The sequence below is a fragment of the Pterocles gutturalis genome, unplaced genomic scaffold (assembly GCF_000699245.1).
Source record: "Pterocles gutturalis isolate BGI_N339 unplaced genomic scaffold, ASM69924v1 scaffold12129, whole genome shotgun sequence".
Lineage (NCBI taxonomy): Eukaryota > Metazoa > Chordata > Aves > Pterocliformes > Pteroclidae > Pterocles > Pterocles gutturalis.
In genome coordinates, this window is record NW_010133528.1 from 44,182 (window position 1) to 58,607 (window position 14,426).

Consider the following 14,426-nt stretch of genomic DNA (forward strand, 5'->3'; position numbering starts at 1 on the left):
TTCGCAGGCAGTAGAAAGCCCTGGCTAGCTGTACAGCCCTCCTCTGCAAGCAGGCCGGTGTGCTTGTTACACATTTGTTAATGGATGTGACCCCCTCTCCCTGGTCCAGGAGGTGACATTAACTGCCTGCTACTTCTCTGTAAGTAAATATCCCTTTTTTCCCCTCCCTCCCCACTGCCCACAGATTATATCTTTGAAGGTGTTGTTTTAAACAAAGGGTGCATAGAGGAGGAGAGGGTTTGTTTAATGCTCCAGTGGGTCGTTGGGTGAGGATGAGAGGAGAGAGATTGCCGGTCCCCCTTTCTCCTGAGCACACAGCAAAGGGTGTGAAGAGGAGAAAAAAGACAAATTTCAGAGCAATTACTGCTGCATGTCTGTCCGTAAAGTGACACATCAGCAAGCTGATGAGATGCTGGGTCATTTCATGTGTAACTATTTTTAATTACTGTATTGTGCTGTGAGTGTAATCCACTGGGGAGGTGATAAAAGGTAGAATCTGCGGTCTTAGATTCCTTACACCTCTGTGAACACTCCCGCTGCTGAGCTCAACAAAGGAGGATTTTTGCACTGTAGCAAGAGCAGATGCACATGAAACAAAGGTAGCCTTTCCTCCTCACAGGCAAACACTGTAGACAGATTGTGTACGGGAAAAATGGGGAGCCACCAGCATCATATTTCTTCTTTTTACGTAGAGAGAATAAATTAGAACCCAAATCCCAAATAATAGCTCTGAATTCCTTCCTTCTGTGCTTCTCTCTGTGTGTATGTGTCTGCAGCCACAATAACCCACGTCCTTAATGTATGGCATCTAACGTGGATTTCTCTGTGTACATAATAAAGGAAATACTAACTTTCATTGTCTGCATTAATGGCTGTTCCAAACTTTCTACTTCCCTAGAGGGACACAGCTGTTATTTAGTTCACCAGATACCTGCATATTTCTGCTTTGCTGTGTACAGAGACACACACATAGTCACAAGAAAGCAAACCTTATAAAATCTCTATACCAGCAGCAGTCAATCAGTCTCTTATTGTTACTCCCCTGACTCCTATCTAGAGGTATATTAATTAAGATTGCTGATTGCTGATTGACACTGAGATTGCCATGGTCAGTAGGTATAACATTTATTGTTGTCTATACATATTTGTACGCTGTCTTAAATAGGAATTGTCCTAGAAATGACTAACAAAAGAGGGTGTGTTATTAGAGACTCACCTGCATCTGAAGGAATGCTATAACTAAAGTTGCCATCCGGTTTCTGTTATGAACCCTATTTTAAATACTTCATACATTTATAGAATTCCCTGCTTTCTGGCTAAAATCTTCTGTGCCTTTTGTCAGCCAGATGGTAAGCTTTGAAAATGATTGCTTCAGGCATTTGGAATTGGAAGGCAGAAAAATAATCTGTTTTTTAAAAATTAATTAAAATTCTGTTTTCTGCCCCTGTACATATGACTGGGAAAGGATGCACTTTAAAGGCTTCTCTGTCAATAGAACCAGTATTTATTCTTGACCACATTTGGAGAAAATAAAATCTAAAAAAAGGATATCAGGTATTACGTTTATTAAAAACTCAGTTCCAAACACTGCCATAGTGGCGCTACTGTATCCAAAAACTGTCCAGAGCACCAAGATAACTATGTTTTACCCTAGCCATACCATAGATAATGATCTTTGGCTTCCAAGCCAACATGTGGTTGAGTTGAGTGAGGCAGCTAAAAGGACACAAACCACTATTGCTCAGAAATAATATTTGGGAAAGTTACCTGGGATCACCACCTGACATCTCCATCTGACTAGAAGGTCTGAGGCTGGAGGACGGACCTGTTCTTGAGGTCTTTTGAGAAAACTTAGAAGAACCCAAGATGGCAGACATGTTGGAGTAGAATATACTTATTTTTGGTTCTCAGCATTCTGTTGAATGTGCTCCCATGGGACTCAGCAGTGCTACAGAAGCAAGCACCAAGTAGTCGCTTCCAGGTGGTTGGGTTTTATAGCAAAATATTACCAATTTTTGTGACATCACTGTTATCACACAGCAGCGTCTATACTGTGTCAGATATTGTTTGCATATGCAAAGCTCCTGCCATGAGGAGCATGTAATGGTGATTCCTGACTAAAGTACTCAGGTATAGATAAGACCCCATTTCCTACCTACGATTACAGATTACACAGTTTAAGGAAGTCTAGGAAATCCCTTTCCTTGAAATCACATCTTCCCTATCCAGACAGACAGACACCAACACTTCCAGCTGGCACACTTTGCATTAGAAAAGCATTAGACAACTCCTTGAACCACACACAACACAGTCCTCCAGGATTCCATTGTGCTTTAAGCATCAGGAGCCAAAAAAAACCCAAAAAGTTGGTGATAAAGTACAGCTCCTACAATTGTAAGGGCTGGCGACAGTTTCTGCTTATTGCACTGCAAATTGAGCCTTTCAACCCAAAAGAAAGGGACGAGGAGGGCTGTAAAGACCTATATTCACATGAGTGACTCCTGGCTTAGTTCTGCAGGGTGCTGAGCCCTGAGCCTGAGAGCCAAGTCTTACCTGCTGTTGTCCTCACCCCTTCTCCTCACCTCCCCTCACAGGAGTCAGGACATTCAGAATTAATGGAGGGTCAGATAAATGTTAACACCACCAGCCAGAGGCAATGGCTTCTTCTCCAGAAAAAACAGGCTGAAAACTGAATTAATGTGTGTTGCTGCTGGCCAGTACAATGCCACTCTTTCTATGTCCCCAAAGACTAGTTACATGCAGGTCTGAGACTCATTCGTGTTTTTCTGATGGATATATCAGTCCTGAGCGTAGAAACTGGATGGTGTAGTGTTGTAGGCAGTTACCTTCCCTCAATTGGGTACTGCTTCAGAGATTGGGGATCTCATCATTTGCATTTTTAGACTGATTAATTCTAATTGTGTAATTTTAATGTTTCATTTACATATGCATAGTTATTTGTGATGCAGTTTCACCCCAAGTGAGAGTGTGAAATGGCAGGGTAATGACAGGTTTCATGGAAATAAATCTCGGAAACATTGACAGCCACTGAAGCATTAACATTTCAACAATACTAATTAGCTATATATATGGAGAGAGTTTGATCAAAAACCACTAGAGGCTTCTTTTAAGTCTTAACACCATAACACTCATGCCAGGTGAAAAAGCTACAGCCCTCATTTTGTTCCTTTTCACATACCCTTCTATATTAAATTGGATAATATTAACTAGGTTACTGAAAGGCTACTGTACATATAGCAATACACTATAAGAGGAATGTAGGTGAGCATAGCACTGATATAAGAATATTCATCTCTCCCTTTCACAGCAAATTTTCAACTTTAAAGTTGCAAATCTGTCAGCCACAGCAGAGCAAGCCCTAAGGTTGCATTTTTGGTGGCAGGAGATAATTCTAGACCTTTGGAGAGCACAGCCATGAGGGCTCAAACCCCACTACTCTTTACTTCATCTTGCACAATAAAAGTAGCAAGTTGCATAAAACCATAAAATACTTGTAAGCATTTCCCTAGCCCTGTTTTATCATTGCTCTGAAGCACTCTAGAGATTTAGATCGAAAGTATCTTCAGAGACCGGGACCCCACCTCTGATGAATTCCCCCTCATAGCACTATGCAGTGGACCTAACATCTTCCTTCTTCAGTCAGAAAGGATGTCTCCCACAAAAAGATTGCTTTCATCCTAGTACCCAGGTTCCCTGTGTATTTCTGGACTTGCTCCTGCATCTCTCATGCACCATAGGTGCTTTGACTTTATGTTAACAGCTATTGTCTTCACTCTCTGTGTCCTGTCCCCAGCCCCAAGCCCCAGCAAACAAATTGGATGAAATTGATTTCACACAGATGTAATCGATCTATTTTGCTAAGATGTGCCCAGCTGAACAGGTACCTCTAAGGTTTATGTCACCTCCTTTGCCACGTTTTGGAAAGCCAACAGCACAGCAGCTGAGCAGAGAAGCATGGATGTCTGAGAGCCCTGAGGCAGTCACTGCTACAGTAGTTTTATATGGCAGCTGAAAGACGTACATTAACTGATCCTCTGAATCAACACGCATGCCAATTATCTTAGATAGAAAGGGTCTTTGTGGTCTTGCCTCTGTAAACAGAACCAGACAAAGAGACCCAGAGCTGTTCTGCTAGAGGCCAGGACAAATAACAAAGCATTCTTCCTCCATAGGGTCCTCCCAGTTTTGCTTCTATACTTTCTAGAAAGAAGGAAACATAGAATATTTCAGACACTGTTCTGGTTTTGTGCCCTGGATTGCATTATGCAGGATTTAAAAAAAAATAGGAGAATTCAGAAATGTTACCGCATGGTAGCATGTGGCATTTTCTGAGTATTTTTATCTTAGAATCTAATTTCTCTGGGATTAGTAGTGTTCCTGTTAATAAGAGAAAGCAATCCTTTTCTGGAGAAACAAGCCTCCATTGGAGTTTAGTGTCTGCAGTCATTTAGCTTATACATTATTTCTGTAGGGTAGGGCTAGTGATAACAATCGGTCTTATTAATCTTATACTATTTTTCTCCTCTCTCATTTATCTGCTTAAATGCTCTTATTAGAAATATGAATTTCTGTGCTTAAGTAATATCAAGTATTTGATCTTTCTCCTTGAGTAAGCCTTTGCTTATTCTGCAAGAGAGAGAAGGAAGACAGCAGTTTCAAAAGGCTTTAAAATAGAAAATAAGAGCAAGCTTTTCCGCTTGAGCTGTGCTCTTCCTTGCTATGGTAGATTTAAGAGTCATGCTCCATGTTATTTCAATAGGCTCCTTTTGTAATTGAAATGTATGAAGGAATGTTGGTAAGACCATACATCCTCCAGTCATTTCAATATCAACCTCAGATAATAATAGTGTAAATTATGTGGGGGTACAATTTCAAAGCATCAGTGCTCAGTTCTTCTGTGGCCTCTGTAGTTACTACCACTGGTGCTTACTCTTCCACTGCTGCAGTGGCTCTAAACTGGAGCAGATCCTTATTGACCGCCAAACACAACAAACCACACAGGAACCACAAATGGAGTGTACAACTGGAGTGTTCCCTCTCCACTACTATAGCTAGGATTACTTCAGCCAGGCGCATGAGGAACAAACCACAGGAGAGACATTTTCTGTTCTTTTTTTTATTATTATTAATATTATGTTAAGGAAAACAATCTTAAATAGCAGACTATCCACTTTCCAATTCGTGATAGGCTGACTGTGCAATCCAGACAGGAACCAGGTATGCTTTGGTTATCTGCACATGTTAATCCAGTCTGTCTGCTCAGAAAATTGCTCTGAAGTACTTAAAAAGAGACAGGGGAGTGTTATACCATAGGCAAAATAAGTCAGCTGTGTACAAGGAAGCTGAATTGCTGGAAAAACCTAACTGCGATTCTGAAGAATGTTTTAAGTTAGCTTTAAAAAGTCCATTACAAACTAAGCATTTTTTAAAATAGCTTTTAGTATTTAGCATGTATATAGAAAGGCCTGAGTGGGATATTTAAGAAAAGGTTTCTTTACTTGTGTTTGATTTTTATTGTTTTTTATTATTACTATTACATTCAAATATCAAACCAAGTTTTCCAGGCTTTTGCTGGGGAGCTTCTAGATCTATGAATATCTACTCTGAGCTTAAAATCTTTAGAAGCAGCAATGAACACCTCTGTGATTAGATACTTCTAATATCCTAAACTTGATGTGGACACTGGCAAAGCAGTTTGGGCTTGCTAACAGGGCTGTTCTGAGAAATAAATTACATATTATGTTATAAGGCCTTGATTGTTCGAAGACAGGATGCCAAATACTTTTGATGGGATTACTACAGAATTGTTCTTCCATAGCAGCAGCAAGAGAAAAAGGCTTCTACTTTCTTCACAATTTAAAAAATTGAAGTGTGCAGCCACACTTGTCTAAGCATCCTTGTCTTATTTACAAGCTTAAGCATAAACCCCAGATCATGGGATACCCAACAACTTGTTCTCTACAGATCGTGACTCCCCTTTTTAAGGACCTACACAAAGGTGATGATATGAGCAACAGCCCTAGTAATAAGCTTCAGTGTCTTAATAACCTTGCAAAAATATTTTCCTTTTCTTCTTTTTAATCAAGAAACACACCTTTGTGCAGTGGTAACCCAGTAGCCACTGGCAAGGACAGAGGGCCTATGGAAGGAGAGGAGTGGCTGGCTGGAGTTCCTGCAGGATGAGCTGTGCATCACTTGCCTCTCAGCACCTGGTCAGCTTTTGCTTTGGCCGTCTTTAGCCTAAGGAAGCAAATGTCCCGCTGTGGCCCATGGAAGGAGACTTGGCTGTTCTGCATCAGCTGGCTTGGCTCCCCGTGGCCAGAAGCCCGCTGCTGGAGAGTCAGGGATCCAAGCAGCATCTGCTTTATGGCCAGCAAGACCTCCAAGCACTCAGGTTCCCTTTGCTCTCCCTCTGCTCTGCCGTCATGGTATCTGCGGGCACTCAACCCATGAAGAAACACATAAGCTATACTTGCCCAGACAGAGAAAGAGGGCTACTGCCTCCTAATGTGTTCTGGTAAATCTAAACACACAGGGTGGATGCTTTGGGTATTTGTGGTGCGCATCTACTTCAGATAGATTCTGAGTCCAGGTGGACTCTGACTGTATGTTATTTCTTTTTCCCTCTTGTCAGTGCTACTGGTAAATGATCCTTTCTTCTAAAATGTAAATTAAAAAGAAATAAAATTAGCTTTCCCCCCTCTCCCCTTGCATAGCATGATGGCCTGGTTTGGAAGAATTGTTAGCTCTTAGAAGGCTGTCTTGCAGTTGCTGCAACGATATGACAGATAACAAATGTGGCAATAGCTGCTAAGTTACAGGAAAATAATCACCTCTTGCCAGAAAGACCAGCATAGTTTGAACTGCTAGTTCATAGTTGCAAAGGATATCATAAATCTTTGCATTTTAGCCTTTGGAGCATTAACATAAATTGTTTCCAAATGCTCTAGACCTGCATGGCTTATGTCACTGGAGCTGCCAGACACAAATCTTCCTTTCTCAGAGGAAGGAAAATAAACAGACAGAAAATCCCCCATATGCACAGTTCTTCTGGAAAAAAGTCGGGTGGGAGAAATGTGTGTACATCTTGGAGGAAGACGAGTGTCTCCAAAGACCTTTTAGTTCCTGCACAGGTGGCTAACAGAACATCCTGCTCCAGGGGCACAGGTAGAGCTCCAGCCCTGTTGACCTAGCTGAGGTCAATAGCAAGTCCCCCTTGGGCATTTACAGAGGCTTATTTCTGTGTCTCCAGATAACGATACAAGAGACCAGAGCTTCACTTCACTGAATAAATGAAACAACTCCTACGCATTTTAGACAGTTTCCCTTGGCTTCTTTCTCTCTTGTGCGTGTGCATCTGTACCTCTCAGTGTGCAACACCCTCTAAGAGAGGTTGAAATAAGAGATTCACAGAACACTTCTTGTTACTCTTGCAGACATAGTTGAAAAAGCAGGCAAGGTCTGGGGCAGGTAGTCCCTTTTTCCAGTAGTCAGTAGTGTCCTGGGATGGGAGAACACCACTAAGCGATTTCTTAATGACATTATAAGACCTAATTCTTATGGGATGATATGGTAACTCTAACAATTACTGCTAGTAAAACAAGGCTGCTTGAGCAAACAGGGGAAGAAGAGAAAAGAAGTGTAGTTTTTAAGTCAGCCTACCATCTTTTTGATAATTTTCATGCCAATTCTTACTTCCTGGAAAACAGAATGTGGGTAGTGCTAACATTTGGCATAAGCTGTAACTTCTCTACTGGGAGTGCAATGGAAAGCTCTGTTCCTTTTGGAGATGTACTTGTTATGTCTAATGTTGTAGGAGGGAGACTGCATGGCAGAAAAATCAATTTCTCCTTCATGATAATGTTGAGAGCAATCTGAAAGAGCATAAGTATAAAATGACTGCTTCAATAAAATCTAAAGACCTTGTTGTACCACCAAGAGGTGTAATAAATTTGAGCCTCTGGCCCGCAAAGCTTTACAGTCAACAAGTATCAAACACAAGAGGAAGAAATAGATCAATGGTAAGGAGGTTGAATTGCAATGTGTGTCCATCCACAACTGTGAAAGTATTTTGGTTTTTTTTGTTTGTTTTTTTTTTCTTAAAGCCCAAAGCAGTGCATAAAGCCTGCACTAAGCTAAGCATGATTTTTTTCATATAAAAGGAACTAACGGACTGGAGATGTAAAGGACGATGTGTACAATGTGACAGGCAAAAATATTGCTCAGTATGATTTTGCATTTCTTGTTTGTAAAACAACAATGAAATTATTAAAAAAAATTCCTGCTAATGTTCCAGTGCATAGGTCCCATGATTACTTTACATTTAATTCTATCCAGAAAACAAAAAAACCTGTCAAATATCCTCAAAGTATCGCACAGTAGATTGTGAGATCCAACCCAAGGCCCAGATCTAAACAACCCGGAATTTGGGATGCTTCACCTCAAATTTCAGCTTTCTGAATGAAACCACATGAACCTGAATTCCTGTCTTTAAGAGGTATTGGATCTGAAATTGGTCTCAGATCCAATAAAAGATTCATCCACCTAAAACCTAAATGCAGATCTTGGAAACTTTCCTTTCTTGTCTTTTGATTTCCCAAATCTTAGGAGTTGTGCCTTGAACCCCATCCAGAGCTGCCCCTTAAGTGTCTTCACAGATTGGAGTTCACCCCTAAATCTCTTTGGAACACAGAAATCAGGTCTGCCTCTCCCTGCTCGGAGAGAGGGGGGACAATCCACTGTGACAATTTTCGAGCACATTTAACAAAACTAGATCGCTTTCAGGTTAGGGAGGCAAGTGCCTGGGTATTTTCTAAAATAGTAGAAGTTACTATTAAATATTTATTAAATAAATTATTAATTTATTAAATAAAACTGTTAAATAATGCTTGCCTCTGCTCCTGTGAAAGGCACCCAGAAAATAATACATCACTCAAGAAGAAACCTCCTGTGACTGAGAGACGGAACTATCCACCTCTAAGGGATTAGTCCTTCTTCTCGTCCCAAACCACTTCTGTATTATACATTTAGCAGCTTTGGATGAAGGACAGAAATTGTATAAACCTGTAAAGGAATGACACTCTATGTTTTTTTGCTCCTACACATCTTGACTGCAGAGAAATTTTTCACTCTTCAGTATCACACATCTACTTCTAATTCAGGGCTAGAAAGAAATTAGCATGAAAAAAAGGTGAAAAATAGCGGTTCATAAATGGCTCCTGCTCACACTTTGACCTAGTAACAATGCAAATTAACGGTGCAATCAAATCCTATCATTTGTGAAAAATATCTAACAAAGTCTGTTAAAAAGTGCAGATTTCTGTCCTAAACCCAGACTATTTGGACAAAGCTATCACTCTTCTCAGACTCAGTCGTACATATACACACCAGCCCATACTGGTCTGGCTCCATTCATTTTGCTGAAATTACTCCTTGAAGGAAATTAAGTCCTCTCTAGTTCTTTCATGCAAAGTACAAATGCGTTATGTAGGTTTTGGGGTTGGGCTCAAAACAGAGGGGAAAATAAATCTACCATTACCTTTTAAATGTTGGGGTAAAGGCTGCACCTCTGCTTCAAGAGAAGACTAACTTGCTGGAAGCAGTTATCTAAGGAGAAGTCACTCTGTACCAGCCCTCTTTCTGGCTCTCTTTCTTTATGCTTTCGTTGCTAGCCACTGCTGTTGAAGATGGGCTGAAGGGGAACTTTGGGTAGTCATTGCACTTCTCTCTCCAGTGTAATTCTTCTTAATTTCTACCTTTTTCTTATCAGTCCCTATAATCCTCTCTATTCCTTAAGGACCAAGAGTACCTAACATACTCCTAACTCCCTCTTGGGATAAGAAAATTAGTTAGTTCATCCCTACGTGATCTGTAGGGTCAAAACAGCTGGACTGCTACTCCTTTTGGGTTGCCCGTGGCGCAGATGACCAGCTGTCAGGATGTTTCTTCCAAGCACATTTTGGGATTTGGAAGTTTGTCTCTCTTTCTTCTTTAGCAGTTACGTAGAGTGCAAAAGACTTCCCAGCTGAGCCACCATTTACCCTTAGTCTGTGCTAGTCACCACACAGTTCAGCAGCTGACAGAGCATTAAAAATATATAGAAAGCTTTCTAGCCATCAAAACAAATTTTTCCCATTCAGACTGCCCTGAAACCTTAATCAAACCCCAGATATGGGGAATACAAGATAATGATAAAAACTGAAATCCTGGAGGAGAACTCAGGATTTCAGAATGCCCTAAGGGTGACTCCCACTGCCAGAAGGAGAGGACAAATGCCAGAATCAAGCAACTCATGCCAAGAACACTAAACAAGTAACAACTTTTTGTTTAAAACTGAAAGCTGAAGTTGGCAAAAGGACTGCAGCTGCTGTAAATGTCACTTGTGTGTGAAGGACAGAGGTAGCCACTTAAGCCATTAGTACTCAAAACATACAAGGCTTTATAGATCAAATGTGGCTTAAAGAGGAGATCAGGCCCAGCAGGCAATGAAGACCATGCAGTCCAGGTAGAATGTGCTTTCTGCCTGGGAAATGCCCGTTCCTCAGTAGGCAGCTATGCCCTGCTCCAGCTGTAATGTCCAAACAGATTTCAGGTGTAACATACACTGGAAGACTCTGGTTAAGAAAGATGCTGATGTCTCCAATGAAACCCAAAATAAATTGTCCCAGGCAGTAATGAACATTCATGCAAGTAATCAAAGTCATTTGTGTCATCAATGCTTGTGTGTGCATCCAGAAAACACTGGAGACACAACAAGACCTGAGGAACAAACAGCAATTGTCCCTAATTCATACAAGCTAATGCATCTTTGTTCCTTCTGCTTGCTTTTCCCTGCCTGTAATCATTGTTTGACATTTGCTTGAACTAGGGTAGCTAGCTCTCATTTGTGTCCCAGCATGGCACAGCTGTTGGATAACTCATTCTGCTGCATCAGAGAAGGATCAGATATACAATGACCAACCCTACATCTCCTGCTGTGAACAGTGTCCATAGTCCCATGCACAAACAGAGAGGGAGGGTTGGTGTCTCACTGCAGGGCAACAATTGCAAGATGTTGGCTCACTGAGAATGTAGAGAAGGAAGGAGCAGAGGCATGTGACAGCGATGCCCAATAACCTGAGTGTGACTAAAGTCTGCCAGCAATGCAAACCTTCGTCTTTCTTTATGGAGGAGATGTTGCTCCTTCTGAAGGTTAACTGGCCTGTCCTCTTAATGTACTTGGCTCCCTCCATCCCCTACAGAGACAGCTTCTTGTTTTGCTTTATTGGTGAAATTGCATTCAGAAATCCCATGTGAATTCTCCAAACTCAGGTTTTACTCCTCTCTCTCATCACTAACACTAGCTGTGATCAAAGACAAGTCAGTGCGTGGCTAAAGTAGATGGACTACTGTCACTACCCAGCGCTGAAAAAATTTTCATCCTGTTTCTTCCTATTGTGTTGATTTAGCTGACTGAAAGTTGAATTAAAATTGAGTTTCAATGTGACAAATCAGAATTGATAAACTTTTGGGGTGGGGACTGGGTCAAGTGTAGCTCAGTCAAATACGTGCCTATTTCTGTCTTCATAACAGGATAGCTGGACTCCAGACACCAACATGACTGAACGCTTTGACTGCCACTACTGCAACGATTCCCTGTTTGGTAAGAAGTACATCCTGAGGGAGGACAGCCCCTACTGTGTGAAATGCTACGAACACCTTTTCTCCAACACCTGCGAGGAATGCAAAAAACCTATTGGCGCTGACTGCAAGGTATGCCAGATTTGTGTCTTGTTACAGAAATCTTGAAAGAGTAGCCTGGATACACAGCTCAGAGACATGGTGCTATCACCCAAAAGGATCCATGAGTGCAGCTTAATGGCTCCCCAGGGGTTTCTTTTGGTGGGAGCGCATGCTTTCTGGAGCCCTGTATCTGCTTTTCACCGCCTCATTTGGCAAGTCCTTCTTTACCCAGAATGTAAGAGAAATGGAAAAACACCCCTCTCTTCCCATAAGGCATAGGATGATCTGATGTTAGAAAGAATCCCAAACTCATTAGGAGAGGCCAACTGTCTTTGGGGCAAGCTGGGATCTGGAAAGGTGGCAGAAGCTGATTTTGCCTACCTCTGGATCAGAGGGACGTAAGCCACTCCTGGCTTTGCAGTGACCACAGCTCAGCTGACATCAAGAGAAAAGAGATGCTCAAGAAAAGCTGTCAACTCATGGACCACAAAAATCTGGCTAATGCTGACCCAAGTAATAAGTCAGTTAGAAAACAGAATAATTAGCCTTTTAAATACAGAATAATGATAGTGGAGTCTAACTAAAGGCTTGCAAAGGAAAGAGCAGAGGCCTTGCTTGCTTGAGCTGTGCCCATGGGAACACCCGCCTGATGCAAATAAGGTGAGACCACCTCCATTTCTTAAATTAACCAAAACAACTGGAGTTCATGTCAGTTTTACTCTGACTGAATGACTGCACTGCTACAGACAGACTTCATCTAATGTACATCCTCCTTGCACAAAACTGACCTGTTCAAAACTGGCCAAGAGTTTCACTGACAGAGTGAGTTTGCACTAGAACTGCAATTTGCATTGCATGGCCACTGGTTTCTTGTCTGGTATGAGGAAGTCTGACACTTGATTTCCTACATTGCTGATCCATACCTCTAGAAGCACCAATTAGTCCCTGTTACTGATACTAACACTCTATCATTAGTTCAGAGATACAAAAATATATGCTTACTCAGATTGAGAAAAATAAATGTCTCCTATCTTCCAAATTGATCTATCCCACCCTATTAGCAAATCAGTAGGAAAGCCCCTTTCAGAAGCCTTAAAAAGGTGAGAATGTTTCACCGTCATGACAGGGAACTAGCAATAATATATAGGAGGGCAAAAAACTGACAGCTTTCCTACTGCTCATAAATATTCAGATTAGAGAAGAGAAGCTGGCCTGACCTGAAAAAGCAAAATATTTCTGCCCCATTCCAGAATGTGCTTTTGTTTTAAGGTCTCTTTCTAATCCCCTGAGAAGATATTTCCATGTGTTGATATTCAAAAATTTAAAAACTTGGACCAGCTTCAACAAATCTCAGACAAAGTATTCAGGAATTAATCAGGCTGAACTTTTCAACCCAGATTTGTGGATTTAGGGAGTATGGGTGTTATCTGATATACTGCTTTTCTGTACTTTTAAGCAAGACATGCTCTAATAACCAATAGGAAAAAGAAAGCCCCTAATTGTCTGCAGTATAAGAATGTTTTATATATGTACAGAACCAGAACTATATGTGGAAAACACAACTATGAGATATGAAATAAAGATTTCCTAAAGAACTATAAAATGTATCAGAAACAAATGTGTCCTTTTTTTGTTTCTGAGACTGCTGTTTGTACCTGTCCATGCTTCATGCTGTAGCTTTTGAACCTGTTGATGAATTTTAACCAAATTCTGACAGATGAATAAAAGTTGCAAACTTGAATTCCTACAAGTTTTCTGAAAAATAATGTGGTTGGATAGAAAAAGAGATCCTATTAATGTTCCTGCAAAAAAACAAGAGTAGTTTTTCAATAACAGTAACAGACACTAGAGAATACTTCTGAAAGAGCCCTTACAAGTGCCTCAGCCACAAGATAAGTTTCAGTCAATGTATGACTAAACATAATTCAGCCATGAAACACAAAGTCACAAAAAATCATGCTTCAGCCTTATTGAACTGTATATATACATTAGTATATAAACACATAAGAAATATACACATATATACATATACAGATGTATGTGTATGTGTTTTTATATATATCTTTTACACATTGCATTTGCATTTTACCCCGAGCAAAGAAGATAAAATGTACTGTGTTTGGGAATAAAACCAGTATGTTTACTGCATGTACAAAATGGACTCCATAGTTATTTGTATGTTCTGACATAGCCTTTATACAGCTGTAAAATTTGGAACTAAAACCTAGTGGAGTAACAGCACTATCAGAAAAGGTCACATCTGGGCCTCTGCATCTAACAAGGGCACCCATTCTCACATCAACATAACCTGAAAAGTTCCATACAGATCTCACCTCAGATCCTCCTTTTCAAGTCCCTTCTTGGCCACTGAGAACCCAGCTGTGGTTGAGATGCTCTTAATTTCCCTCCTACCAGCCCTCTCAATCAAAAGCAACCCTCCTATAGCTGAAAGGGTTATACCAAAGTAAAAAAGCTGTTGACAAGAGGAGAGCCAGCTCTCCATCTCTGACACTACTGTAGTGTATCAGCACTGCTGCATAGCATCAGCTCACCTGAGTTGAACTTAATCCTGCTCAGACACTGGTAATACTCCAAATTAGACAGCACTGGGCTCTGAGAGGATCAAACCAATACCAGATTTTCACCTTGTGTTTTAGCTATGGCACAGAGAGCCCACAAGACAA

The 14,426-nt window shown here is 40.9% G+C and overlaps 1 protein-coding gene across 2 annotated transcripts in view; it reads left to right on the top strand.

Annotated features, from left to right (window-relative positions):
- Positions 1 to 14,426, top strand: part of FHL2 (four and a half LIM domains 2) — a 45,545-nt gene that overhangs the window by 17,274 nt on the left and 13,845 nt on the right. The window contains exons 1-2 of one of the 2 annotated variants that reach the window (XM_010081278.1): positions 4 to 139; positions 11,593 to 11,772. In XM_010081278.1, the coding sequence (XP_010079580.1) occupies positions 11,617 to 11,772 (156 nt within the window). In that variant the 5' untranslated portion in view covers positions 4 to 139; positions 11,593 to 11,616. Of the gene's footprint in view, positions 1 to 3; positions 140 to 11,592; positions 11,773 to 14,426 lie in introns of those variants that run through there. The other variant, XM_010081277.1, reaches the window with a different exon arrangement.